The sequence below is a fragment of the Gopherus flavomarginatus genome, chromosome 5, assembly GCF_025201925.1.
Source record: "Gopherus flavomarginatus isolate rGopFla2 chromosome 5, rGopFla2.mat.asm, whole genome shotgun sequence".
NCBI classification, from domain to species: Eukaryota; Metazoa; Chordata; order Testudines; family Testudinidae; genus Gopherus; species Gopherus flavomarginatus.
Genome location: NC_066621.1, coordinates 84,253,206 through 84,269,263, shown reverse-complemented (window position 1 = coordinate 84,269,263; position 16,058 = coordinate 84,253,206). Strand labels below are relative to the sequence as shown.

Below are 16,058 nucleotides of genomic sequence, written 5' to 3'. Positions count from 1 at the left end.
GCCATTAGTCAGCAATTCAAACATGGACAAACTCTTCCCTATACCCTATGACCAGGACTTCAGTGGCAGCTGTCCATCCTGGTCAGCAATCAAGATACAGATGCCTTTGTCTTAACATCGTAATTAAAAACAAAGAATTAACAATCGTAGATTGCATACTGGAAAAATAGTTATCTCCGCTATAAAAGTTGGCAACCCAAGAACATGCCCAGCAGAGCTTGTCTAGGCTGAGTCCACAGACACCTGTGCTATTCAACAGTCTCTAAAGTGCCACTGAGCCAACAGGAGCCAGTGAAAGGGAGGACTAGGGATGGAAGAAGGGGCCCTGAAATTAGCAAAGCCCAAAACCCATCTGCCTCTGTTCCAAGGAACAAGTGGGCTTGGCTCCTTCCAGGAGGCTTCTAATCTAATGAGAAGGGGAAGGGAGCTACATGGAAGGCAGTGTTCGGTTTACTCCAGAAATGGAAGGAATGATTTTGGGGATCCAGGGACATCTGTCTGAGCACAGAATGTTCTGGATTCAGTCCGAGTTGGATGGGGGTAAGGGCAGGGAGAAGACAACGTGAGGCTAATTGGAAGGGAAGCATTCTTTCACCCACAATGTACTCCAAAGGGTGACCCATCACCAGTAGGCCAAGCCCTCAGTCTTCATGCTGGTTCATTGGATTCCCAGCTCACGTGGTGAAGAGAGGTGGCGTGGGGAGGAGGATTATTCTATTGTAGGCCTGACGGACTGGAAGGGAAGGAGCCTGTTAAACACCAAGTTAGCAGTGAAAACTTCGTGCCCTCCCAGGTTGATCAGATCATATGATGCAAGATAGATAAGTGGCCCGCTTCACAGAGTAGGAACTATCCAGAGACAGGAGAGGGGCTGCCCAGGGCCCTGATCACCAGAAGATTCATGTTGTATTATGCCATTACAGTTCCTCGGTGTTGAGAGAAATGGGATCTCACTGGAGTAATGGTCAGTGTGATGGGACAGTCAGAGGGGGATGAGGGCAAGAGGAATGTTCTGTTTGCGCCTCTGTGGTGGGGCAGCTCCAGGATCAGAAGACTCATTACTTGGGTACTTTGCTGTATTCTTCTCTGTGTATGTTCTTGCAGAGCGAAATGGCCAGCACCATCCCCAACAGCTGGAAAAACAGGCATTGGAAAAAAAGGAGAGATAGTGTGTCAGAAAACAGGCAGGCTGAATGGGAAAAGCAAGCATGTTGTGGTAACTGGGGTGATCTGAGTGCAAGACAGGCAGACAGCTGGTCCTGCTGCCACAGTTGGCTGTTGCCAGCATGAGGACACTGCTGCACAAAGAGGTGTTTAAAAATCTTTGCTACTCTGGTTTAGCCTTTTATATGGGTATCACTAGGATTTCACTAACTGAGACTAGTTACCCACATTCTTCTTAGTTATAGACATGGATTCTCAGCTACCAGATATGCTAGCAAGACCCTGGGCAAGAGACACTCCCAGAACAGCAGCTAGTACTTGGTTAGATTCACCTTCCAATCAGTAACTTACAGATATTGAACATTCTCAGTTTGAAGGGTACGCTCCTTGGCTGTTGGAGCTTTGAACCCATCCCAATGAGCATCAGAGCTGTGGTCCCACCCTGGCCAGCTCTCCAGAACCTGAAAAAGTGACCCAATGTTTAGGTTAGAGTGTGCAGGGGGTAGTGGAGACTCACCTCAATGACAGCAACACCTGTGCACACTCCAAGGATGATGCCAAGGTTGTCCTGTAACCAGTTCTGCACATTACTCATGCAGCCCTAGGGGGGAAACAATTACAGGGGGAAGGAGAAGTAGGGTAAGAGTCTACAAACATCTGAAGGGTGCAACAGAACTATTAGATACAGATAAAAATGATTTGTTGGGGGAAGAGTCAACAAAAACTTTTGTAAAAGGGAAGTCATGCCTCTCCAAGCTACCAGAATGTCAACAAATATGTGCATAAGGGTGATGCAGCTGATACAGTGTACTTGGATTTTCAGAAAGCTTTTGATAATAAGGTCCCTCATAGGTTCTTAAGGAAAACTAAGTAGTTTTGGGACAGGAGAGAAGGTCATCTCATAGATCAGAAACTAGTTAAAAGATAGGAAACAAACAGTAGGAATAAAATGATCAGTTTTCATAATGGGGGGGGAGAGAGAGAAACAAACAGCAGGGTCCCCAAAGATCTGTACTGGGACTTGTGTAGTTCAAAATATTAATTCAATGGGATGGAAAAGGGGAGTGAACAGTGAAGTGGCATAGTTTGCAGCTGATAGCTATCTTGAATAATTCTGTAAGTCCATAGCTGAGTGGGAAGAGTTACAGGGGGAATCTCATGAAATTGGGTGACTAGGAAACAAATTGACATATGAAATTCTACACTGATAAGTGCAAAATAATGCACATTGGAAAAAATAATCCCAGCTACACACATAGCAATGGGTTCTAAATTAGCTGTTACCACTCAAAGATCTTAAGAGAACCCTGAATAGTTGTCTGAAAACTTCAGCTCAATGCACATCAGTGGTCAAAAAGGCTAAACAGAATGTTACAAACTATTAGGAAAGTAATAGAAGATAAGACAGAAAATATTGATGCCATTATATAAATCCAAGGTATACCCATGCCTTGAATACTGTGTCCAGTTCTGATTGCCTCATTTCAAAACAGATACAACTAGCAAAAGTACAGAGAATGGCAACAAAAAATTAGGGGTGTGGAACAGCTTCTATATAAGGAGACATTAGAATGGGTCCGTTCAGCTTAGAAATGATGACTGGGGGTGGAAATAGGATATAGGTCTATAAAATCATGACTGGTGTGGAGAAAGTGAAAGAGGAAGTGTTATTTACCCTGGCACTTGTGTTATGTGAAGGGGATCATCCAATGAAATAAAAAATAGGCAGCAGGTTTAATGCAAACAAGAGAAAGTTTTCCCTACACTAAGCACAATTAACCTCTGGAAGTCAATGCCATGGGATGCTGCAATGGGCAAAAGTATGACAGGGTTAAAAAAAAAGAACTAGATAAGTGCATAGGGGATAGCTCTATCAATGACTATTAGCCAACATGGTCAGGGATGTAATCCTCCTGCTTGAGGCAACCCTAAACTTCTGACTGCCAGAAGGTGGGAGGGGAAGATGTGATAGATCACTTCAATTGCCCTGTTCTCTACACTCCCCCTGAAGTTCTGATACTGGCCACTTTTGTAGACCAGATACAGGACTAGATGGACCACTGCCCATACAGGGTAAGACCATTCTTATGTCCTTTGGGAAAGGGAACGGCTCCTGTTTCTTCTTCTGAACCATGGAATGACATGGACTTTCCTGACAGTGAGATTTATCAGGCTGTAGAACGGCATCAGCAGAGAAGGGGTGGAAGCCCCATTGCTTAGGACATTTCAGAGGGAACAGGGCCAAGCCCTTGAAAATGTATCCTAGAAGGGCTCTGCAGTGTCTCCTGGAGTCTAAGGACAAGATGACTTCAACAACAGTTTTCTGTCTCTAGCTTCTCTTAGAATACTACCAGGGAATCACACAATGGACACTTTCCATGCAGGTCCCATGAGGCTCAAGTACTCACCTTTGTATAAACAGGCCAGTCGGCAACTGACAGAGTCTTATTAGTAGCGATGTCACAGAAGCCACTCTTAGGCTGGAGATCAACTGAGCCATTGGAGCAGGAGCAGGGGTAGGAAGTCAGGCTTTTGTTCAGGAGGATCTCATTTTCCGTCCAGTTCTGTGGCCCAGTCCAGCCACAGCAAGTGAGCTAAGAGCAAAGACAAAGCATTCCGATTTATTCTCTTTCAGATATTGCAGCTGGTAAGAGAGAGGAAGGGGCTGACAGCAGGTAAGGACAGGCCTTCTCCATGCAATATCTACTGCAGGTACGCAACAAAATGGGAAGTGCAAGGGCTGGATTTTGATTTCTCCCCCAAACATTTTGGTAGCTAGCCATGAGTTAGAGGGGCACACCTAAGGTGCTTAAAGAGAGGAAACTGCAGCCTCCCATCCAGAGGTGTAAGAGACAGACTACAAGAACCAGCATGCAGAGCAGCTAGTGTGCTGGAGCATGTTAGCCTTCATGAGCCTCACCTCTAGGAAGGCAGCACAGGCAGACATTTAGGGGTCCATAAACTATACAACTTGTAGAGCAGGGCTCGAGTCATGCTGCTACACACTCGTAGTAAGGCATTCCGGTACTGTCACTTTATGAATGATAGTATCTGAAGTGTGTTCTGGCTCACTCATTTCCTCCCCTCCCAACCCTCTAGTACTGGTGTAGAGTCACACAAGATTGTGTCTAATGTAGGTCTTTACTAGTTTCCCCTGTAGTTTTTAAAAGGAGAGGCTATCCTTCACAGACAGACCCTCCTCTTACCCCCAGTTCATAACAAAGCCAGTTGCTGAATGCAAGGGTGCTACCACAAAACGCGGCAGGGCAAGATGGTAAGGTTTCTTGGCTAATAATGGGTGAGAACGGGAGGATGGCAAAGGGCATGCATGGTGAGTTTGAGAGACTTTGTGGCCTTTATGTTGGCAAGGTAATCCCTGCCCAGAATCAAATCTGTAGACCACGTAGGGGACACAGTTAAATAGTATTTTTACATGTTTTTACTTGAGATTGTACAGACTGAATATTTACTTGATCTTCTCCTTAAGTGTGCCATTTCCATAACATTAGATGCCTTGGGTGTAAGAAACCAGAACGTTTTGGAGAACATGCAAAACTACCTTAAAAGTTAACTGACAAAAAAGTTCTGTTAATCAATGCAAGGTTCATCCTCTTCTGCCCAGATCTTCAGCCCCTGAAATTTAAAAGTGCTACAGTACCAGCTGCCTACCACAAGATGGAGCCAACCTGCTACCACATCTACCCAAAACTTTGGACCCACCCCTAGTCATCAGTTATAGCTTATAAAAAACAACCGGAGTCCGGTGGCACCTTAAAGACTAAGGGATTTATTTGAGCATAAGCTTTCATGGGTAGAAAAACACTTCTTCAGATGCATGGGAACAGCTTGAGTCAGCTGTTTCAAAACAAAATGTGCAGGCTAAAGGGGTAATCAAGAAGATACAGGGCGGGGAGAAATTTGGTTTCATTTGCAAAAAGATCCCAGGGGCCAGACAATTATCTTCCTCCATCTACATATGGAAAGCTGATGGCTTCACTGGGAAGCATATTCCCCTCATGAGGTCTACCCAAGGCTGCGTAAATGAGAATTTATAGTCTAGCTGGCTGTCTTATACACAACACACATCCTTCACTTGCTAAGTGCTTCCACCATAACATCTGAGCAACAAAGTTTCAGAAGCTCACAAGGTGGAAGCCAGGGAGGGATTCAGATTCTTGGCCTACTAGCAAGTCCTCTGGCTTAAATTGGATTTATTTAGTAAACGAGGTGACTAATGAAGTGGAGAGTCCTGAAAATGCCAGAGCTGGTGCCTGAACAATGTAAAGACTCCAATTTAGAGCTGGCATCTGATATTTAAGACTCAAATTGGAACATTTAATTCCAGTAAAAGAGTCCCCAGGAGGAGCTAACTCTAATGCAAGGAGATTTGGAGTCTGGACAGCATGAGCGAGCTGTGCAATGATGTGATATTCCAGAGATGCTCCAGACTCAATACCCACTGTGACACACATCCTTCCAAGCTCACACAGGACCTCTAGTGCTGATTAACAGAATTGGATCCCAGACTAACTCCTGTTCACTCACATGACAGGCTTTGGGAATGCAAGTCTCCCTGCTGCTGAAATGGATTCTAAGGAGGACAGGAGACTCCACCTCCATGGCCCAGACAGTCCTCTGTAAGGCTGTTAAAGAAGCATGACTATGATGGTAGATTGTGGCTTGGAGGAGTTTTCCTTTAGCATCCAAATGGAGACCTACACAATGTGACTCTCCATCATCATCTGCCCCACAGACCATGTGAAGTGCTTTTTGGTGCATGGGAGTGTCAATCCCCAATAGTCAGGATGAAAACAAACGTTAACAGATGTCTAAATCAGCCTTGAGTAGGAGTGCTCTGCCTCCACATTTATGCTTGGATTATACAACACTGTCCCATTTCAGCTGCTGGGGGAGCTAGCACATTTGGATTCACTGCCCTCTTGCCAACATGGCTCTGTTCAAGCTCAACCTGTTTTCTTTTTGTCCTATCTCCTTCCCCTCTATGCCTGGACCCTCCCCCGGACTTGGTCTTGTCACGCCTCCATTCTCCAAGCCAGACCTCCCAGAGCATGCTCTTTCCAGAAAGCATAGACATTGAAACAAACAAGAGCCATGTCACTAGACAGTCCCTTGTTTTTACTGCATCCTTTCCTGATCCTTGGTTTGTATTTATCCTAGCTAGATTGCAAGCTCTCAAAAGGCAGGGCTCTTACTCTCCTGTTTAGCTGCAGTACTGTGATTTTGCAGGCATGTAAACATGACTGACATGCCCAAATGCTGAACCAGGACATTAGCTTTCCCCACCAGCTGTTCAAGCAGGGACCTTGATGCCAAGAGCAGAACCCATGGGCAGCTGGATGGTTCTCAGCAATGCTGGCACCTGCAGATAAGATACCACATCCTAGGGAGTAGGGCAACAGATTCAGCTGGGCTGCCTGGCATTAAACCTTCAGTTTAGTTCAGTATCAAGAAATTAATCCCAGCAAAAGGTGTCAGTGGAGTATTAAGGCATACTTTGGTGTTGGAGCAAAGGAGTACAAAGTAGTGGAGGTGGAGTACCTCTGGAGAGTAAGGCTCAAATCCCCTTTGTCTGACCTACTATGCAGTACCCACCCTCCATCCCTACCCCTTTGGGTCAGGCAGCTGCAGGGCCTTGACTGAGAACAGCAGCCAACATGGTCTCTCAGCAAGTAGGTGCTCAAACCCTGTACAGCTGACTGTGCTGCTTTGCCAGATGGCAGGGCCCAGTGCGGTTCCCCTCCTCAACAGGCACAGTTCTACAAACACTAATGAGAACAAGGAAGTCCTTTCCAGTAATAGCTTCCTAGTGCACGAGCCAAGTGCTGCAGCTGGAGACTACCATGGTGAGAGTAATGCCAGGTGAGAGCCACGGGGCCAGACTGGAAGAAGTGTTCAACAGGGAGAGTAATTAACCACTGGAACAATTTACCCAGGATCATAGTTGGTTCTCCATCATGGGAGATTTTTTAAAATCAAGACTGGATGTTTTTCTAATCACTCTGCTCTAGCAATTACTTTGGGGGAAGTTCTGTGATCTGTGTTACACAGGAGGTCAGACTAGAGGATCACAATGGTTCCTTCTGGCCTTGAAATCCATGAACAGAGATTCAACACAACTGGCTAGGGAAGGGATTCCTGGAGTACACTGGCAAGGAGGCTGGAGGGCATAAGGGCTGCATGTCAGCACTGAAGGGGGTGCATAGGACTGGATTAGTTGGGGCCATGAGACAGGCTGGGAGACAGTCAAAGTAAGGGGTTGCTTGAGTTTACCCAGCACCTCCCCTACTCTCAGTCTGACTAGCAGCACCTCACTTTTGTCCAGTGCCAACGTTTGCCAGCCCACCACCAGATCCAGCATAGTCTTTTCTCCTCACCATCCCTCACTCGATGACTCACCTGTTCCTGCACATAGTCCCATGCATCCTGGATGCTCTTTTTGCCTTGATTAACAGGGTCATAATCCCGAATGAGGTCACGGACCACGATGGACACTTCTGCTTTCAGCTGGCAAAGGAAAGACGAGGGTTAAACACAGGTCAGTTAAGATTGCTGCCCATGCTCTGGAGTTTGCACTTGCTTCTCCAGGTTTAAAGATGGGAGACTATCAGCCTGGCTGTGCAACTTGCTCTGCAGGATTAGGCAAGTGGGTTCCCCTCTCAGTAGAGAGAGGCTAAACACACTGACTTACTAACGAAGCCTCAAAGCCCAGGGTATTTGCAAATTACATTGACATCCGCAGTGACTGACCAAGTCCAAATGAAGATGCTGGGCATTAGGGCAAGATTACACACAGGGAGGTGCGCTGACTCCCTCCGCCTCTTTTCAAGGAGTCAGAGCTGACTGGAAAGGTGGTGCAGATGGAAGTTTGGCCAGCTTCCTCCCTGAGACCCACCTGGACAGACCATTGTATCTGCAGCCAGAACTGTGGGAATCAGAACCGTGGGAATCAGAACCCAAGTATGGAACTAGCCTCCCCTCCCCTGCTGCACTGTGCAGGGGCCAGCAAGGGTTTCCCTACTCAGCCTTGGGTGAGGGCAGCAGCCAAGGCCCCTTGCTGGTAATTTACTGACAGATCCTACTAACTGGAGAGCCCAGCTACATCTTAGGGTGCAAATGGTAAACCCCGAACACATCTTGCTCTAGATCTCCCTCCCCATGAGTACATACTCCACCGCCACACTGCCATTCATACCCACCCAGAGCCTGATCAGCAGAGCAAGCTAGTCACTCTCAGCACCACCTTCCTCGTGGTCAGTCCCACCCCCGCAACTCCCACTGCCCAAGAGTCTCAGGTCCTCCTCAGTCACTACTCTGGACACAGCAGCAGCAGCCACCAACGCCAGGGGAAAGGGGAAGGATCAGGTCAGAAGGAGCATGGGGAAAACTAGAGATTGCGTTAGAGTCAGGAGCAGAGTTGATTTCCACCATAAGCATTTGCAATGCGGCCCCTCCCCCACCCCATCAAGTTCAGTGGGGGTGACAAAATAGGCACCACTGAAGTGGTCCTGGAGTTGGCATTTCCAAGCCAACCCAAGGTTACTGTAACCTGCCTGGAGCAGCCATCCATCCATCCACTTTTTGGTATAAAGTGACCTGGCCCAGCCAGCTTCAGCAATAGTATTTACTGCTGCAGCTGCACAAGCTGCCTCAGGGAAAAACTCATCTCAAAGCCAGGGCTGGTCAGGACTCAGCATCAGGCAGCATTATGTGTTCCCAGGGAATCTACAGCTTGGCTTTCTGTGGGGACAGCCAGGTTCAGTCACACAGATAGGAGTCACATGATCTCTCCTCTCCCCTCAGCTGACTTCTAACCTTCTTCCCCTTCATTCTTGGCAAACCAACTTCTCCTCCCACCCCCTTCCAAGTCAAGGGGAAATGACAGCAATTTGACCTGGTTCTTGCTAATGAGATTGGCCTCCGCTGCTTCAGTAAGCTCAGAAGTTTACTGAACTTTTGGGCTGCCTTCTCCCCACCTCTCTGCAGAGGCAGGCAAGAAGAGCTACTTGTCTACCCTGAACCCCACCCAGGAAGTCAGCTGCTAGCCTGCACATTCAGTCAAAGCAAGCTCAGCTCAGCAAGAAGACTGAGCCCAGTTCAAGTGCTTCAGTCCCAGATTTTGTGATCAGCTCCATTACCGCTGACAGCATGACACAGGCCTGAACCATAGCCCCAAGATCTGAGGCTCTCAGAGCTCAAGGAAAAGCTCTGCTCATGCACAGCTCTAGCTTTTAATTGCTGTGCATAATCTGTGCCAATCACATGAGGATGCACTGCCTGGGGGGTTAAGGAAGAAGAGTCTCAAGTGGCTCTAGTTCTAAGCTAGGGGATTTTGTACAAATGTAACCCACACATTTCCTGGGTGGAGTGTTCTGTCCCATCTAGTGGCACTGAGACCACTTCAAGAGATAAAATTAGTCTGCTCTACAGCTTTAGCTAACAGCCAGTTGGTTTTTAGCTCATGCACTAAGCTCCAGAGGCCCCAGGTTCGATCCCGCCTGCTGACGACCGGGGTCTGTCAACCTTACACCAGCATTGCGAGGAACTGCAGATAATTATAAACCAAGGATTATTGTGTGTTTCAGAAAGAATTGGGGGGGGGGGGTTAATTACACAGAAAGTACAGTTCTGGAGAGTGAACCTAGGGCAACCTGTTTTCAAGTATAACTGGCAGAGCAAGTCAAGAATGAACACAGGCATCCAGAGTTAACACCTAGCCCCCTGTGTGTCACCAGGGCAACTAACTGAAAGAGCAGCAAGCTGGAAAAGCATGTTGAACAACTTTCAATACCCACCCCCCCTTTATACCACCGAAAAAAACCCATTGCTGTTTATCACTGGTGTTACATAGAGCTAGAGTAGGAAAATGGCTTAAAGTTAGCTGCATGAGGAGGATGTTGCCCCCCATGTAACAGTGACCATGCAATTTTTCAACTTCCCTTTCTCATTACTGCACAAACCAATCACTGCACTAAGGGAAGAAATCTGAGTCTGGCCTGCACAGTTACACTCACTATATTATTCATGCACTTAGCGATGGAAGAGGCCCCAGAGGTCATCCAGTCCATCTCTCTAGGACCAATGCTAGATCGTTCTCTCCGGAACACTACATTTTTGTCAGGTCCGGTTTTAAATGCATATCAAGTGATGGGGCTCCCATCCCCTCTCTTTGAGAAATTATTCCCCAATCAGTTCCAATCCTTCAGCTGAGGCACACATTACAGCCCCTTAGCCGGAGACAAGCCCCTGCATACACCACACAATTGGCAAATAGGGCATAACAACTCTCCTGTTCTTAAGTTGTTTAGAGCTAGGTTGCAAAAGTCCCACAGAATATGGCACAGGATAGTAGTTGTACAACTTTTTTTTTCTGGCGACCCACTTGAAGAAAAAATTGTTGACGCCCGTGACCCAATGGAGCTGGGGATGAGGGGTTTAGGATGTGGGAGGGGGCTCAGGGCTGGGGTGTGGAGATGAGGGCTGTGGGGGGTGGGTCAGAAATGAAGATTCAGGAATGAAGGGGGGCTCTGGGCTGGGGCAGGGAGTTGTGGTGTAAGAGGGGGCTCTGAGCTGGAGGTGCAGGCTCTGAGGTGGGGCAAGGGATGAAGGGTTTGGTGTGCAGGAGAGAGCCCTAGATTTTGGGGGGCTCAGGGCTGGATGTGGCAGGTTCTAGGGTGGGGCTGGGGACAAGGGGCTTGGGGTGCAAGAAGGGGCTCCTGGTCAGCAGCGCAGCAGGGGTGCTAAGGCAGACTTCCCGCCTATCCTGGCACCGCAGACCACGTTGTGCCCCGGAAGCAGAGGCATGCGCAAGCGGCTCCACGTGGCTCTCACCCGCAGGCACCGCCCCCTCCAGCTTGGCTAATGGGAGTCCAGAACCAGTGATCGGGGTGGGGATAGTGTGCAGAGCCCCATGGCCCCCCCACCTGCTGCTGGCCACTTCTGGGGCACAGCCCAGTGCAGTGTCAGAACAGGTAGGAACTAGCCTGCCTTAGCTGGGCAGCACCAAAGGGACTTTCAATACCCTGGTTGGTGGTGCTAACCAGAGCCGCCGTGACCCAGTGCCCTAGATTCTGCGACTCAGTACTGGGTCACAAGACGCAGTTTGAAAACCACCGGCGTAGGAAGCAACCTGAACTAGGCTAGATGAGATCTAAAAGGGACTTTCTAGCACTAATGTTTAGGATTCTATGATCTATGGAGGGGAAGTGGGTGACTGTACTGGGATCTATCATTAAACAGCAACACACAGCTTGAAGAGTAGAATGTAGTTTGTCAAATGTATATTACTGTTTTGGGAGCTACCAGTCTCCCGTGCCTTTCAGCTGCAAAGAGCCCATACCTGTTTCAGTAACAAGAGTCAAACATAAGGAAGAAGGGGGTGTTGTGCTGACAGCTGTATACCTAGAGTCTTTACTGCAAAACAAAGGTGTGTTCTTTACTCAGGTTAAAAAACAGCAGTGAAGAGATGCCAACTCTGCTTTTCACTCAGCTTAAGCTGGGGGATGAACTTGAGTTGTCATATATAGTCACTACTATTTTAACTCATGTTAAACCAATACCTGTCAGCTCACCCAAGTTAAGAACACTTTGAGACAGACATCTATAGTGGAGATGATACTCCACCCACCTCCCTTGGACAGCATTGTGTGGAAGCCTCATTGCCACTACACACTGCTGGAGGATCAGGGAGACTCACTCAAGTCTTCACAATTAGCCCATCTATTGCTAGGGCAACCCTGAAGCAATGGACCTTGATGTTATCATGTGATGGGCCAGAACTTTAGACCAAGGTAGACAGAAGGGACAGGAAGCTACAACATTCCCAGCCAAAACCAGGCCTGGAGAAGAGGGGAAGGCAGGGAAAGAAAGAAAATACCTGGGTGACTTCTGAACTAAGGGTTTCATACGGTGGCAGAGTGACCTAGTGGATAAAAGCACTGGACTGGGCCTCAGGAGACCTGGCTTCTATTCCCAGCTCAGCCACTGAACAGCAGGGTGACCTTGGCCAAGTCTTTTCACCCCCTCTGCCTCAGTATCCCCAAGCTGTAAAAATGGAGATAGTGATGTTACCGCCTTTGTAAAGTGTTATGAGATCTACTGATGAAAAATGCTTGGTATTTACTTTTGGACAAATCATACTTTCCTCGGAGCAGCTGTGCCAGATGGGGTATGGACATCTCTACTGAGAAGTGGAGGTACAGATTTGTCATGTACACTGCACTTCAGACCTGAAATAAATACTCTTCGTAAACACCACCCACTCCAACCCCTCACTCTCCATCGCTGAAAGTTATTTCTAGCCAAGTTTATTAAATCAAAGAATGTCATTGTGGAAAATATCCTACATGCTAAGAAACAGTCTTGTGTAATTCTAAGCATACTTTACAGTACTTTCTTTGGACTCCTTCAGGAGAAGGGGCACTAAATAAAGTAACATTCACAGCACCACAAGTGCAGATACCAATATGAAGCATGGCCTGTCGTGAGTCAGAGGGGCAGGAGAAATTCTGGCCCATAAAACTTGGGGGTGCTGCTCTGAAGATCTGTGCAAGTACCCCACAGAGCAGACCGCACCTCAAGTTTAAGGGATCCTCTAAAAGGCTCCAATGTAGCCGTTCACATGAAGTTCAATTGCCTTGGATGGATGGCATGGGAGTGTTTGGAATCTCAGCTCAGGAGCCCAACTACCCCATTTCCTCCACAGAAGGGGTGAAAGTATCCAAGCAGCTCTGCCACTGGCTCCTGCAGCAAGGTGATGCCCTTACTGTATGGTCAATTCCCCTATACTGCTGCCAATATCAGCTGCTTGCAAGAAATTCCAGCGTAGACAAAACCTTGCAGTTTTACTGGTGAAGTGTTGAACAGTGCAGAGAGGAAGGAGCGTTAAGGAGAGTATTGGGGTGGGTGGCAAGGAAACCACACTTGCCTTGCTGAGCCAAAGCTGATCACACCCAGAAGAAAAGCAGTAATTTCCCCCTACTTTTCATCAGAACTGGGGCTGTTCTCTGATGCAGCACATGCAAATGTCTGTTCCGCTCCCCACACCAGCTAATCACTGTTTCCACTTCTCCCCCTCAAGTGCAATCAATGCAGCAGAGAGCAAGCCATGTGTGAGCACAGGTGATTAGGAAGCCAGCTCATACAGCTGCTCTTGCTCACCACAGCCCACTGCAGGAAATTCGAGCTAGCTGAGTGGGAGCAGGGCAGCAAGTCTCAGAGCCCAGGTCTACCAACTCTGGCTCTCAGGGCTCATGCTGCAATGCTAAAAACAGCTAAGCAGAAATTTGGGTTTGGGCTCTGAAATCCACCCCACTCCAAGCTTCAGAGCCCAAACAGCTGCACGGCTACTTTTAGTAATGTATTGTGAGCCCAAGTCTGTAGGCCTGAGCTCTGAGACTTAACACGGGTTTTAAACCAGTATAAACACATCCTGTCAGACATAGGGCAGCACAATTATAATTCACCACTAGCCACATGATCTAGGTTTTAGGCCAAGTGTTGCACTGACCCGCTAGAGGTCAGAGGAGGAGCTGCCTTGGGGAAAGAATTTAAGACTGCAACTGGATGTTGCAATGCATTGAAGGGGATCAGCACTTTTGTCCTAGTCCCTTAGAGCTCTAGGAACGTAGGTGGTGCTGCACAGATCGCAAGACAAGATGTGATCCCTGGCCTAGAGAGCTGCAATAAAAAGCAGTTTCAATAGATAAAGGCCATGAGGCTTCAATAAGTAGTAAAGATGGAGACCCATCAGACTATGGGTTCTGCCCTGCTTCAAGGACAGAATGGATTCCGATACAGAGATTAGCTATTAACCCACTTACTCTGAAACTGAAAGTGTGGAAGAGTTTGAAATGCAAAAGCAATCCTGCATGGTCATGGGGAAGGGGATGGGAAATGAAGCAAGTGGACTGGGACAGGATAGCAACAGAGCAGAGTTGTAGGGACCCCCAGCATGGGAGGCAGGGTAGTTGGAAGAGAGCAGGCATGTGCACACAGACAGGACACTCCATAGCAGAAACCCAGCCAGCACAGACGGGAGGAAGAGCTACCATGTCTGGGAGCCGCTACCACCAACAGCCTTGCCAGTTTGGCGTTGGGATGGTTGCATAGGCCTGCGAGGGAGTAACATGGTTGCCCCAAACCTCATGGGAAAGACTTCTATAATCACCACCCACCATATCTGCCTAGCTACTGCTCAAGTCCAAGCACCCAGTCAGTTACACACACGGATGGAAACTACAGAGTTAGTGTGTATTTTAGTTCCTTGCCAGTGGAAAGATTAAGAGCCCAATTCACAAATTCTCTACATTTCAACAGGGGGACAGGAAAGGGAGTTTCCCCAAGTCTGGATTTAGGCCCTGATGCTGCACCATTAGAGCCATGGGAGCTTTGCCGTGGACTTCAGGTGCTTCATTTTATGCTCACTGAAGAGCTGTCCCACAGAGGAACCACCTTTCTTCACTGCTCTTGTTCTCAGACCAAATACAAGCCTGGGAGCAGACTGTCTCACTTGCTATTCTCATTCAGCTCTTTGAATGAGCCAAGCCCTGACACATGCAGCTCATTCTCTAAATGTAAATGGCAGCACATGGAGAGAGCTCATGAGCAGTGGGTAACCAGGACTGACATCATCGACAGGGTCCCAAAAATGGAGTGTTCCAGCAGTCGGTGGAATAAAGGGGATCTGCTGGCTGCATGGACCTGGTGGTGTCCAGATGAGGACCATAAGTTAAGTGTTTGGTACTTCTGATAGTACCCATGGGTGAAAAAGTAAGTAACTTTCTAGTCCTTGGGTACATGGTGCTGCTGGGCCTGGCAGGCACATCGAGACAGACTGGACAACAGGGCAGATTGTGTATAGTGTTGAGGAGATAGCTTGGATGCAGAGAGAGAGAGAGCTTGACTCCATTGCCTGCACACGACATAACCGGGCTGGGAAAGTAAGCTTCCAGCCCTAAGCCAGATAGGATAAGGAGGAATGTATTGCAGGTCTGTGTCCCAATACCAACCCTTGTGTCTCCTGAAGGCTTATAGGGAAGTGAAACTTACTGCATCTCGCTGGAAATAGATGAGCAGGCCAGCAGCAACCTGAGCTAGGAGGATCAGCAGCAGACAGGTGATGTACTGGAAAAACAAAAACAGAAGAGAAGGAGTTAACTCTGCTGGCTTCCCAAGCAAGTCTACATCTATGGGCAGCAACCTCAGTAGGGCTCAGGGCAAATTCTGACAATGCAGGCCTTTCACACAGGACTGAACAGCGTTTAGTCTGGAGATTCCTGGCTGATCATGAAAATGAAGAGCTAACAGAACTAGCTAGAGTTAGTTGCCCAAAACATTTCAGCCATGGCCTGCAGCTCTACCTCCGCCATTAGGCTAGCTGCTGGGCCTGGCAGGAGCAGACTCCACAGCAGGGAGATGAGACAGTCTGGTAGGTAGGGGAGGCCCAATTACAGTGTCTGCATGTGACAGAACATGCCGAGGCTCGGACCTCTCTCTTCCCCCACATTCCAGCCCTGGGTCTCAAGGGCAGAAGTTGCTCATGGCACCAGAATGAGGGGTGGCTATGTGGCACGGCCTTGGACATTTTCCTCAGTAGGTGTGCTCAGATTAAAAAAAAAAAAGTCAGTTTTACCAATCCATGGAATGGAGGAGACTAGTTAAGTTAATAAAACGTTATGTGATTTTGTGCCGTTAAAGGAACAAACAAAAATTTATTTGAGCCATTCAGGAGAAGGCTGGGCATTGCACAGCACAATGTTGTTGGGTTGGGGTTGGGAGGGGCAAGGGGGAGAGAATAGAGAGATTGGGAGTGCACTGGGGTCACATTCCTGGTTGTAACCAAGGCCAGTGGAAGCCAGAGTGAGCCTGTAGACAGG

The 16,058-nt window shown here is 48.0% G+C and overlaps 1 protein-coding gene across 1 annotated transcript in view; it reads right to left on the bottom strand.

Moving 5' to 3' along the window:
* Nucleotides 1-373: 373 nt before the first annotated feature.
* The window catches only part of CD82 (CD82 molecule), a 57,728-nt gene continuing 42,043 nt past the window's right edge, over nt 374-16,058 (bottom strand). Inside the window, exons 5-9 of the mRNA XM_050955501.1 lie at nt 15,232-15,306; nt 7,582-7,689; nt 3,573-3,758; nt 1,682-1,765; nt 374-1,133 (exon numbers count right to left, since the gene is read on the bottom strand). Of these exons, the coding sequence (XP_050811458.1) occupies nt 1,059-1,133; nt 1,682-1,765; nt 3,573-3,758; nt 7,582-7,689; nt 15,232-15,306 (528 nt within the window). The 3' untranslated portion in view covers nt 374-1,058. The remainder of the gene's footprint in view (nt 1,134-1,681; nt 1,766-3,572; nt 3,759-7,581; nt 7,690-15,231; nt 15,307-16,058) is intronic.